Genomic DNA, 13,458 nt, shown 5'->3' on the forward strand with positions numbered 1-13,458 from the left:
AAGGTCATTTTCTCGCGTACCGAAGTCCGCAAAGGCAAACCAACATAATGAACAGGTAGGGGAAATTCTTCTCTACCCGATTGTGGTTTAGGTTTGCGAATGAAGGTTTTGGTTCGCGAGAAAATGGCCTTACAAGGTTTGTTTACAAAATGGAGTTAAGGCCTTTTCAATGGTTGATCTTGATTTGTTTTGTTCATTCGTGGCTGGATATTTAATTCGCCTGTGTTGTTGTCAATATCAATATTCGTCTTCATCTTGATGAGAATGATTTTGAGGATCAAATTCAGAAAGGATTATTTTCATATTGCACACATATAGAGCTGTAGAACGTGTTGTATTGGTATTTATACACAGATTAATGGAAAATTATTGCATCATGCTGAATTATTGATTATATCGAGGTTTTAGGATCTGGAGTCGGCAATACTCAAAATAAATATTTTGCCCAAAATGATTTTGATTATTTTGCTTTTAACGATTGCTTCTGATATTGAAATTTTGGGTTATATAATCAAGAAGTGGTGAATATCATCAAAGCGTATTCGTTGATGTATAATGAACTCATTTGTTCATTTTGCTCGTACGTGACAGCGAAGATATTCAAAACGAACGCAATTCATCCACACTGGGTTGAAGCGCTACTGCTTGCGTGTGATGGTAAACGATAAAAAAAACAGACACTGGTGCTAATGGGGTGCTTACACTTAGGCTAGTTCACTAGCGCTAATGAGCATGAGAGGCACCAGCATGATATAAACAGTTTCTAGCAGTTGATTTCCACTCGCGCATCAATTGCAGGCGCTTCTGAAATTGCATGCTGGTGATGAGAAGCTGGTACCCGACAGTAGTGAACAAAATGTCAGAAGAGTAAGACCTACCTGATCCGAGTTTATGAGCAACATCCATGTTTGTGGGGCTTTTCCAATCCCGACTACAAAATAAAACATCCAAGGTCTATCAGAACCCACACTGACCGAACAGTTTGCTTTCGTTTTCTGGATTGTGTATTCGTAGAATTGCAAATTTCTTCATCTAACAAGCAGCACACAACATCGTACGCACAATCATATAGTATTTCAGCAATTTCTTTTAAAATTAGGCAATTAACCGGTCACGAGACGAACTGATCAACAGAAAATCCTCTTTTGACTTCGTTTGCATAATGAACATTATCAGCACCCGCTCACCAGCGTATTAGCATAATGTCATCACTTTTTATCATGATGGTGGGCGTTTTTGCTAGCAGCGAACTCATTAGCGCTAGTGAACTAGCATAAGTGTAAACACCCCATAAGTGTGCTGTTGCGTTTTTCTTTGTTGCCCGCTATAACCTCTACCGTGCTGATCTGTTTTTCTGTTCCTGAACGACGTGTTCTTCCTCTCTCGCGACCGTGCAAAAACTATTTCATTTTGGGCGACGCAGTTGAATGTCAAAATACCAGAAAACAAATTCCCTGTTGTAGAAATTCTTGCGTTTCTATACTTTCACCCGACCAATCAGGAGCTGGTTCGCGTTTGACAGAAAATTGGTTCATAAAAGACACATTCGATCATGCCGTGTAAATCATATCTAGTTATTAGTGGTTGGAATCGCTGGTGGAGGATGTGGGCGGGACGAGGGTCATGCTTGTCGGTTTCTCGGTGAATATCATGAAGATTGATTCGGGCCTGTTTGCCATGTGCAGAATGTATACATTTTGTTTATGTTGGACGAGTTCCGGGTCGTTTTGTGCCATTTTTGAATCAAGTGCAATTTGAATTAATAATGTATGAATCCGCAGCATTGGAAAACGATCATCGTTGGATTTGGTGCATTTGTTCTAGTTGAAAAACGTCCTTTATGTATTTATTATCAATGTTCTTGATATTTTGATTTTGTGAGAATTTGTGATTGGCCTTGTCGTCGCTGATATAAAGAGCTCGGTGGGTTCAATCTCAAACTCCTTCACATAATGGAGCCTTAGTGTGAATCGCATTTATTCTTGATATGAGATAAAGCGTATTGAAATTTGGTTGGAGGAACGAGTACGGAAAAACAATCGTAATATTTGAGTTTTTGGGAAAGATGCGTTGATTGGAAATCTATAACAAATCCTTCTCAAGAGTATCTGTTATTGTAGTGATAGCAAGTTGAACGGGAAATTGCTCGTAATTGTTTTGTATAAGGAGCAGCTCGGTGGTCTTATGGCGACCGATTTTGCTCAATGAGTAGAAAATCATGGGTTCAATCCCAAGCTCCTTCCATTAAAGAGTTATTGTTTAAATCGGTTTACTTTCATAATATGATGTAAAATGTAAAGAAATTCGGTTCAAGGGTCGGGTACGTGAAGAAGTAATATTTGAGTTTAAGGACAGACGTGTAGACTGTATATCCAATAATGGAGATTATCCATCAACCTCGAAAACTTTTACTATCGCGTATTTCAGTCGTTCGTTACATACCAAGCGAAAACGTAGTCATATTTTGTAGTCCATTTAGATGGATTTTTTTTTCTTACTGAACAGTACTCGCGGGTGTTCTTTCACTGACAGATCGTTTCGCGGAACTGTCCTTCCGGTTTCTTATCCGTTGTGAAGTCATGAACCCATTGGTAATAGAAAACTTTGAGAAGCTGCTCGACAGAAATCCTCAAACAAGATTAATGAGTCTCTATTACGAGTACATGACGCTGGAGATTGGCCCTTCTTCATTCAATTCCTCTCGTGTTTGCCTCCAAGACTTTTATAGTTCCTCTGTAAATTTTGATCTGACCATGTTGCAAGAAATCCGTGGAATACCAGATCACCATCGGTCGATGGTTGTTCCCTTAATTTTTGCAAACAAGTACCAACATGTTTTTAACAATAAGAGTTTTTTCACAGATGGGTCAACCATAAACGCTTCCACTGGATTTGGAGTATTCAACGAATTTCATAGCGCCTCATATCAACTGCAAAAACCCTGTTCCGTATACGTTGCGGAACTAGCAGCCATATTTCTCAATTACCCGTCAGCACGTCCTCACCAAATGGCAACAAAAATGGAATGAGAGTGATCTAGGAAGATGGTGAGATTCTATTCTCTCACAGGTGTCGAACAAGCCATGGTCCAAAGGATTGGACATGAGCCGTGACTTTATGCGTGTCATATCAAGGCTCATGTCCAATCACTACTCGTTCGACTCGCATTTCTTCCGAATCGGGCTCGCAGGCAGCAATTTGTGCGCTTGTGGTAGTGGCTATCACGATATCGACCACGTGCTTTGGTCATGCACCGTCCATTGTGTTGCTAGATCTGAGTTATCCGCATCCCTCAGGGCCCGAGGAAAACAACCCATGCGGCCCGTTAGAGACATCTTGGCGAGCCGAGATCTCGACTATTGCAATTTAATTTATGTGTTTTTAAAACGGATAGATCTGAGGATTTAGTAGTTAGTGTCATCTTGTGTTCCCCCAAGTTGTTAGCTGCCCATCGGTGTACCCCCATGTTTGTCTTTTTCATCAGTTGGTCGCTTAGTTCGAGATCAAGAGCACATTGCTCTCCAAACCTTGTGTTCGCAATCCCTACCCTGCCATCCATTTGTTACCATTTGTTACCCCTAACCTCGAGATAGCCGCGAGTAATCGGCCCCCGCTTTACTAACGTTAGTTTTAAGAAATTTTGTAACCTAAACAATGAATATCGGCTCCGCAAAGCTACGGCAAATGAGCCTGGAAAAATAAACGCATTAAAAAAAAAAGAAGGGGTTGAAGTACATGAAGAAGTAATATTTGAGTTTTAGGACAGACGTGTAGACTGTATATCCAATAATGGAGATTATCCATCAAACTCGAAAACTTTTACTATCGCTTATTTCAGTCGTTCGTTACATACCAAGCGAAAACGTAGTCATATTTTGTAGTCCATTGTTTTTGCTTACTGAACAGAACACCTTGGATGTAATCCCAAGCTCTCCGTCATGACCCTTAAAATACAAAATCACTAAGCAAAATTAATATTTTCTTTCGATAATCGGCTATCGAGAGCTTAAACAAAATAAACTTTGGTTGCATCGCCAACTTGAGAGGTGAATCGTTACCGAAGACCCTACCCGAACCTCCAACTCCGTAGCACTTATGAGGGTGTCGCTAAGTCGGTGGCCCCTCGTTAAATAAGTACTACAAGAACATCTCCTTAGCTATGGAAAAGATGGGCGTGGCCGGGAATAGCGAAATTCATGATTCTGGTATTCTCATTAAGATTGGAATCAATGTTTACTCCCCAGCATTATTCCTGAAAGTAGTCTGACTGAGAGTTTCAAAAGAGTCGTGAGTGTCGCTAGTATCCAATCTACGAAGTATCCATGACAGATACGTATTTTGACAACAATGTACAGTCTTCATAAGTGTCATTCCCACTAAAAACTTATCAAAAACCTATCCCCCTTAAGTACTCATCCCGTAGGTGAAATTGTCAAGATCACAGGTAAAGAAATGAAACTAAAATGTTTAGAACCTACCTAACTAATAATAACCAAAGGTTTTAGTAAAGTAAAGGAGAAAAATCTATTCAAATCGCTAATAATCGTATCTGTCATCGATACCAAAATTATTTCAGTGGAATTAGGTACCAAAAAAGATAAAAATATTTTTACGGCACAAAATTCAGTCAACGAACATCAGTTACGAATTCGTGTTAACTAATACTGATACTAACACGTGTCGATTTTTTGGTTGAATTAAAACATATGAAACCCCTTTATCAAGAGTTTCACAGCACTCGTTCGCATGGCCATTCCCTGCAGCAATGTGAAGTAGAGTTACATCATGGATTTTCCGAGAGCGAGAATCAAGAATTGAACTATTTCCACATTTCAAGAACAACATGTGAAAAGGGCATACAAGCTTTTTGTAAACAAACCATCTTATGCCATTTTTTCGCCACTCATATGACACCAACGCAAACCATCATCATCATCGGATAGGGGAATCTTTACCCTTCCCGACGATGTTGTTGGTTTGCGTGGACGACCCTCGGTTGTCGAGAGAAGGGCCTACAAAGGTTTGTTTACAAAAAGCTTGTATGCCCTTTTCACATGTGGCTCTTGATTTTCGTTTCAGTATGCATGATGGAGAGCAGTTTATTTTTTAATCATCCAGCTAAAATGTGGACGGTAAGTTTTCTCAATAATCAGTTCAACAACACTTTGATGGCCGTTTTTCTTAGCAATTTGAAGTGGAGTTTCACCTTTGATTGACCGAGAGGAAGTGTTCATACCGCGATGAATCAAGAATTGAACTATTTCCATATTTTCGTTATGGTATGCATGATGGAGGACAGTCTATCTAGCATCGTCAACTTCTCTTTCAACAGTTCAACAATACTTTGATGGCCGTTTTTCTTAGCAATGTGAAGTGGAGTTTCACCTTTGATTGACCGAGAGGAAATGTTCATACCGCGATCAATAAATAATTGAACTAGTTCTACATTTCCGTTTTTGCATGCATAATGAAGTGCATTTAATTTATTATCGTTCATCTCATTTGGGTCCGCATTTTTCGCTATCAATAGTTTCACAACGCTCAGATGGCCGTTCCACGCAGCAATGTGAAGTGGAGTTGCACCTTCGATTGACCGAGAGAAAGTGTTCATACCGCGATCAATCAAGAATTGAACTAGTTCTACATTTCCGTTTCTGCATGCATAATGAAGTGCAGTCCATTTATAATCGTCCATCTCATTTGGGTCCACATTATTCGCTATCAATAGTTTAACAATATTCAGATGGCCGTAACCTGCAGCAATGTGAAGTGGAGTTGCACCTTCGATTGACCGAGAGAAAGTGTTCATACCGCGATCAATCAAGAATTGAACTAGTTCTACATTTCCGTTTCTGCATGCATAATGAAGTGCAGTCCATTTATAATCGTCCATCTCATTTGGGTCCACATTATTCGCTATCAATAGTTTAATAATATTCAGATGGCCGTTCTTCGCAGCAATGTGAAGTGGAGTTGCACCGTCGATTGTCCGAGAGGAAGTGTTCATACGGCGATCAATAAAGAATTGAACTATTTCTGCATTTCCGTTTTTGCATGCATAATGAAGTGCAGTCCATTTATAATCGTCCATCTCATTTGGGTCCGCATTATTTGCTATCAACAGATTAACAATATTCAGATGGCCGTTCATCGCAGCAATGTGAAGTGGAGTTGCACCTTTGATTGACCGCGAGGAAGTGTTCAAACCGCGATCAATAAAGAATTGAACTATTTCTACATTTCCGTTTTTGCATGCATAATGAAGTGCAGTCCATTTATTATCGTCCATCTCATTTGGGTCCGCATTATTTGCTATCAACAGATTAACAATATTCAGATGGCCGTTCATCGTAGCAATGTGAAGTGGAGTTTCACCTTTGATTGACCGCGAGGAAGTGTTCAAACCGCGATCAATAAAGAATTGAACTAGTTCTACATTTCCGTTTCTGCATGCATAACGAAGTGCAGTCCATTTATAATCGTCCATCTCATTTGGGTCCACATTATTCGCTATCAATAGTTTAATAATATTCAGATGGCCGTTCATCGCAGCAATGTGAAGTGGAGTTGCACCGTTGATTGACCGAGAGGAAGTGTTCATACCGCGATCAAGAAAGAATTGAACTAGTTCTACATTTCCGTTTTGGCATGCATAATGAAGTGCAGTCCATTTGTATTCGTCCATCTCATTTGGGTCCGCATTTTTCTCTATCAATAGTTTCACAACGCTCAGATGGCCATTCTCAACGGCAGAATGCAGCGCAGTGCTTTTATCGAGATTTGCATTGTAATCAATTAGAAAATTACATATTTCTAAATATCCGCATTTCGCAGATACTTTTAACATATCGTTTAGTAAATTAGTGGAGAACTCTTTAATTTTTAGGGATGAAACCAATTTCAGACAACCACTCTCGCATACCCACAAAGGTACGTTCTTGTTTAGTCTGTTCAAATGGTTTAAAGTTTCGGAGCAGTTTTCATTTTCTCCAAGCTTGATCAGTGTCAGTTTCCTAATAACATCGTGTTGAGATAGAACGTTGATCAATAAGTTTGGTTCCAACTTGGAAATGTTATCACTTAAATATGTTGCTACGAAGTATTCACCAAATGATAAATGGCAGAACTGAACATTATTGTTGACTACTTTCACCAAAATAGATTTTTCTGCATCCTGCTCACAACGGCTTTTGAATGAGTCATATTTTTTCTTAAAATACGGCACCGTGAATAAATCCATGAGCATTTCAATGTCTAGCAGCTTTATCGCTAGCAGTTGATGTTCCAAAATGTACGTGTCAATTATTGAATTAAATTCAGCATCGTTGATATCAACCGTGAACTTAAATTTTTCTACAAATTTCTTGTGAAAACATTTCTTGGCAAACTGCTCTAACAGTTGCACAATATTCAATGTGTCTTCTGACCAATCAAACGGTTTCATATTGTCGGAATTTGCTGCTGAAATAAATTGTTCGAATTTGTCAGAGTAAATTTCAGCGAGCATTCGCATCATCAGAGGCAAACCGGAAATTTCACTCAAGTTGGATAAAATGCTGGAATGATATTTTTTTAAAAGAAGTTCCGAAAAGTTTTCAACATCTTTCTCATCAACACTGTCCTTCATCCATATTTTCTTCAAGTACTGGATCTGATCCTCATGCCGAAAAGGGACTAGGGATATTAGCTTCACATCGAACTTCCTTTGCAATAATTCCTGCACGTGGAGTCTCGAGCTGATTATGAACTGAATACTCTTTCTAGAGCTGAGCAGTTCAAGTATACTAATTACTTTCTCGGTGTATTTGGAATGTATTTCGTCAAATGCATCCAATGCTAAAATAATGGAATATCCTTCGTCATTTCGCCTTTCCGGGGCATTAAGGATGAGATTACAGTTATTCTCTGAAAGAGCAGCGCTGAGAATTCCCCGGACATCGTCTAAGTTTGATACTTTTTCAATTTTGTTTAGTGCATTACAAAGCGTGCTTAAATACACCAAGAATACTGCAGAGTGGCTTTGTTTTTGAACCTGAAATGCCAAAAACTGCAGTAAAATGGTTTTTCCCATACCGGGGTCTGCTACAAGTAAAATGTGTTGCTGGTATTTGAATTCTCCTCGAAGCTCTTCAACTAATATAGTATCACTTATCTTTCGAACTATTGTGCTAGTCCTATCCTTATCTGTTGCCTTGGTTAATAATTTACCGGTTGGTTCTAATGCCGTCTCTTCGTACTTGATATGGCGGTTAATATACGTAAATTGCCATTCTTCCACCTCTGCCATTACGCGCTTTATGACACCCGTCTCCATTCCACGCTTTAATTGTCCAAAGCATTGTTCGATACCTTGTTTGGCCAAAAAACGCTTCCTAGTTTTGTTATCAGGTTCGTTGCATTTTACAAAATAATCTTTCAGGTCGATATACACCTGCTCGAAGTCCTTTTCCCCCAGCTTACCGAGAATGTCCGGTTGAATCCACGTCTTCATCCAAGCCAGTAGTTCACCAACGATGATAGGTTGCAAATCGTTCGGTTGACCCACCGATAGAGTCAAATCGCGAAAGAAGCCACGAATGTCATCCTCACCAACGAATGGTGGCAAAAGTTTGTTCCTTGAGTCTTTCGCCATGAAATTATTGTTGACGGTTACTTCTTTCTTCATATCAACCTGATCGCTTTGCAACATGGTGTATAGCTTGGCAACATTGGGATTTGTATGTTCAGCATTGAAGTTGCTTGCAAAGCGACACTTTTTCCGGTCTATGATCATAACGTCTTTCAATGGAGTGCAATAGTGAGTTAAAATTGGGCTATCCGTTCCGCTGTGGAAGAACTCTTTGATCGCATCTTTAATCGCAATGATATCTTTGTTGATGTAATTGAGCACCTCTTTGATAGCCTTCTCGTATGGAACAAGTTCCAGGTTTTTGGCACTTGATCCAGAAAAACGTAAGATTTCATTTACTTCTCGTTCTTCGATCTTCACCCACTCGTTATCGGTCTGTTTCAGATCCTTATTGGTGAAGATGTAAAACATCTTCTTGAACGCCGTTAGTTCCAATCTTCCAGTCACAGTCATGTAGGATTTGGCATACTTGCACAAATCAAAGTCCCCGGAGTGTTTGGCACTATTTCCAGTTGGAAACAGGGCATCCAGATCGATATTTTTAACCTTTTCATCCTTGGTATCGGCGTGTTTTGCTTGAATTAAGTGGATCACCTTGTTTGTATCGTCAATCAACACAACATCGTCAAACTTGTCGGCCATCTTCATTTCATACGCCATCCTTGTAGTGGAACTTAATTCCCGCGTACGCAGCAACAGTACGAGGGCAACGTCTGTTTGGAATTTTTCTCCGTGGCCACCCGACTTAATTTCACTTTCATACGATTGTTGATCCATTTTGAACCACCTGAAAAAAACAGGATAAATATTTCATCAATAAGCTATGAAGGTCACCCGTAACAAAATTATCTTGTAAGAACAATATTAGATATAGTAACAGAATTTAAATTAACGCTTCGAACAGGGTGGGTAAAAAACTTTACGCTGACTACGAAGCCTCCGGAAAACGTGTTACGGAAAGTTTCCAATGACTTTGTTTGAATTTCTTGACAAATTTCAAAAATAGTGGTACCACAAGATTTTCTACACGGTAAGAAAAAAGTACCAAAATTGAGTTTCTTTCACTCAACGGCCGGCTTCAGTGGGGCTAGGCAAAATTAGGTTAATAAATAGGTAAACTTTACCCAACGTTGGAATAATTCATAATTTAATAATTTTCCATTCTTTATATGACAACGAATATATGACAACCAAAGTTAAATTGCTTTTTTTTTTTTTTTTTTTATTAATTACTTTATTTGTACAGGCTCAATCGAATAAACTTTACAGAGCCGAGTTATCATTTTTGTTATACATTATTGATTTCTTATATTTAAAGTTAAAGGAGCTGGACCGGATACTCGCGGTTGTCTCGAGGTTAGTGGGGGGGATTCACAATTTTTTTTGGATGGGAAAAGGGAGAGGGAGGTTTGAAATGTGGTTTACGATACAAATATTTAATTAATCCTAAAACATGAACTAATTTCTATTCATCTTGAAAACAAACATAAAAAAAAACCCACACGTACAAAATACAAACTAAACACAAGGTTAATAAAACTTACAATCTATGGTTAATATTCTTAAAGTAAACATATATGAGTTTCATAAACTCCAGATCGCGTCTAGCCAAAATATCCCGAACTGGAACATTAGGTTGTCTACCTCGAGCCCGAAGGGAATCGTACAGTTTAGATCTGACTCCGCGATGCTCAGCACAAGACCAAATAATGTGATCTGCGTCCTGGTAACCTTGTCCACATTCACAGAGACTGCTGTCCTTCAGCCCAACACGGAACAAGTGAGCGTTTAACGAATAGTGATTGGACATGAGGCGAGACATCATACGAATGAAGTCTCGACCCACATCCAACCCCTTGAACCAAGAACTCTTCGACACCTTAGGGATGATCGAGAATAGCCATCGTCCCAAACTTCCTTCACTCCACTTATTCTGCCAGCTGACGAGTGACTGTTGACGATAAATGAAGAAAAATTCATCGTAGGCGATTTATCGATCGTAAATATCGCCTTCCATAGCGCCCACCTGAGCAAGTGAGTCAGCCATCTCATTGCCCGGAATCGAGCAATGAGATGGGACCCATGCAAAGGTGATGACAAAAGATCTTAAAGATAAAGCACTTAAAAGCTCTCGTATTTTCATGAGAAAATACGAGGAGTGCTTTACCGGCCTCATGGATCGAATAGCCTCGACAGAACTGAGACTATCCGTAAAAATAAAACAATGATCTGGTGCAAGTGAGGCGATCGTTTCTAGCGTATAATGTATTGCCGCCAGCTCAGCAACATATACGGAACAAGGAGCTTGAAGCATTCGAGAGGCGCTATGAAATTCGTTAAAAATACCAAAACCAGCGGACGACTCTATTAGTGATCCATCTGTGAAGAACGATCTTGCGGAATCAACTTGGCCAAACTTTGCAGCGTAAATTGACGGAAAAATCATGGAACGATGATGTTCTGGTATCCCACGAATCTCCCGCGTCATAGATAAATCAAAACTAACTGAATTGCCGAAGTCGGAGAAGACTACACGATAGGGATTATGCTGCGAAGGGCTGACATCCTGTGTTATGTACACGTAGTACAATGACATAAAACGAGTTTGAGGGTTCAGCTCAAGAAGCTTTTCAAAGTTTTCGATTACCAGTGGGTTCATAACTTCGCAACGGGTGAGGAGCCTGAGGGACAATTCCGAGAACCGATCCGATAGTGGCAACATGCCCGCCAACACTTCGAGACTCATCGTATGAGTCGAGTGCATGCATCCTAACGCGATACGAAGACAACGATACTGGATACGTTCCAGTTTGATGATGTGAGTTTTAGCCGCCGACTGGAAACAAAAACTACCGTATTCTAAAACCGATAAAATCGTTGTCCGGTACAACGTTAGAAGATCTTGCGGATGAGATCCCCACCACGTTCCGGTAATTGTTCGGAGAAAATTGATCCTTTGTTGGCATTTTCGTCTCAGATACTCAATGTGGGATCTCCAGGTGCATTTTGAATCGAACCAGACCCCAAGATATTTGAAGGACATAGAATGAGTGATCGGTTTACCCAAAAGTTGAAGCTTTGGTTGTGCTGGGCTATGCTTCCTAGAAAAAACGACCAACTCAGTTTTCTCCGTGGAGAATTCGATACCTAGCTGAATAGCCCAAGTAGACAAATTGTCCAAGGTATCCTGTAAGGGTCCTTGCAGGTCGACCCCTTTGGGCCCTGTCATAGACACTACGCCGTCATCTGCAAGTTGTCTCAACGTGCAATTGTCACTTAGACAATTGTCAATTTCTCTGACGTAGAAATTATACAAAAGGGGGCTTAAACATGAGCCCTGGGGGAGACCCATGTAACTAAATCGAGAAGCTGTAGAGTTTCCATGAGAAAAGCTCATATGTTTCTCTGACAGCAAATTGTACAAAAAGTTATTTATTAATGGAGAAAGGCCACAAGCGTGGAGTTTGTCTGAAAGGACTTCAACGGATACTGAATCAAAAGCCCCCCTGATATCCAAGAATACAGAAGCCATTTGCTCTTTTTTAGCAAAAGCCAACTGAATTTCTGTGGAAAGCAACGCGAGACAGTCGTTCGTTCCCTTGCCCCTACGGAATCCAAATTGAGTATCTGAGAGTAGGTGGTTCGTCTCAACCCATTTGTCCAAGCGAAAAAGGATCATTTTCTCCAACAATTTTCGAATGCACGATAACATTGCGATGGGACGATACGAGTTATGATCTGAAGCGGGTTTTCCAGGCTTTTTAATGGCTATAACTCTCACTTGCCTCCAATCATTCGGAACAATATTGAGCTCCAGGAACTGACAAAACAAGTTCAACATGCGCCTCTTAGCGACGTCTGGGAGGTTCTTCAACAAGTTGAACTTGATTCTATCAGCCCCCGGAGCCGAATTGCCACACGAAAGGAGCGCGAGTGAGAGTTCCAGCATTGAAAAAGGCTGGCTGATCTCGTCTACAGAATTCGTCGTTTCGCGAGGAATCATCTGTGCCGGCACGGAATCAGGACATACTTTTCGCGCGAACTTGAGAATCCAACGATCTGAGTACTCCTCGCTCTCGTTGTTCGAAGACCGGTTACGCATCCTTCGCGCCGCATTCCAAAGCGTATTCATCGACGTTTCGCGCGATAATCCGTCCACGAATTGCCGCCAGTATCCGCGTTTCTTGGCTTTGATGAGGCTCTTGAGTTCGCGTTCAAGAGCCGAGTACGCTTCGAAATACACGGATGTTCCACGTTTCCGGAAAAGCTTAAACGCGTCGGACTTTTTACGATAAACCTCAGTGCATTGGTGGTCCCACCAAGGGGAAGGAGGTTTCCTACGCAAAGACGTTCCTGGAACCGGCCGAGTTTGAGCTCGCAGCGCGCTGTCCAAGATCAGATTGGAGAGGAAGTTATATTCCTCCAACGGTGGAAGCCCTTCTACCGACGTAAGGGCATCTTCTATCACATTCTTGAACTTGTCCAATCGATATTACATGTAAGATCGTACGCGACGTTAACGGATTCCGACGGATTGAACCCACTGGCAATCGAAATTTTGATCGGCAAGTGATCACTACCGTTGGGATCCTGGATCACATTCCACGTGCAATCCAACGATAATGAGTGAGAGCAAAGTGTGAGGTCTAATCTACTTCCATTCGAGGATGGGCCAGCCAAACGTGTTACTTCTCCATTGTTAAGAATTTTCATATTGAAGTTGTCACAGAGGTCATATATAAAAGTAGAACGGTTGTCATCATACAGTTCCCCCCAGCCTGTACCGTGGGAATTAAAATCTCCCATAATCAACCGTGGAGCAGGAAGTA

The 13,458-nt window shown here is 40.6% G+C and overlaps 1 protein-coding gene across 1 annotated transcript; it reads right to left on the reverse strand.

Annotated features, from left to right (window-relative positions):
* Nucleotides 1-5,541: 5,541 nt before the first annotated feature.
* LOC135706743 (uncharacterized) lies at nt 5,542-9,289 on the reverse strand. Its single transcript, XM_065228397.1, has 4 exons — nt 8,430-9,289; nt 6,208-6,446; nt 5,645-5,781; nt 5,542-5,583 (listed from the first exon to the last, which is right to left on the reverse strand). The coding sequence occupies exons 1-4, from the start codon at nt 9,287-9,289 to the stop codon at nt 5,542-5,544; spliced, it is 1,278 nt and encodes a 425-aa protein (XP_065084469.1).
* Nucleotides 9,290-13,458: the final 4,169 nt, after the last annotated feature.

The sequence above is a fragment of the Ochlerotatus camptorhynchus genome, unplaced genomic scaffold, assembly GCF_037179485.1.
Source record: "Ochlerotatus camptorhynchus isolate MF236.1 unplaced genomic scaffold, CSIRO-AGI_Acam_v1.1 ptg000290l, whole genome shotgun sequence".
Classification (NCBI taxonomy): Eukaryota; Metazoa; Arthropoda; class Insecta; order Diptera; family Culicidae; genus Ochlerotatus; species Ochlerotatus camptorhynchus.

What these genes read in the sequence shown, in the direction of transcription:
- LOC135706743 (XM_065228397.1), bottom strand. Translation starts at nt 9,289, where the DNA reads ATGGCGTATGAAATGAAGATGGCCGACAAGTTTGACGATGTTGTGTTG. An exon ending in GAAAAGGACTTCGAGCAGGT is followed by an intron (nt 6,447 to 8,429) that starts GTATATCGACCT and finishes TTATGCATGCAG; the next exon opens with AAACGGAAATGTAGAACTAG. An exon ending in TCAATTCTTTATTGATCGCG is followed by an intron (nt 5,782 to 6,207) that starts GTTTGAACACTT and finishes GGTCAATCGAAG; the next exon opens with GTGCAACTCCACTTCACATT.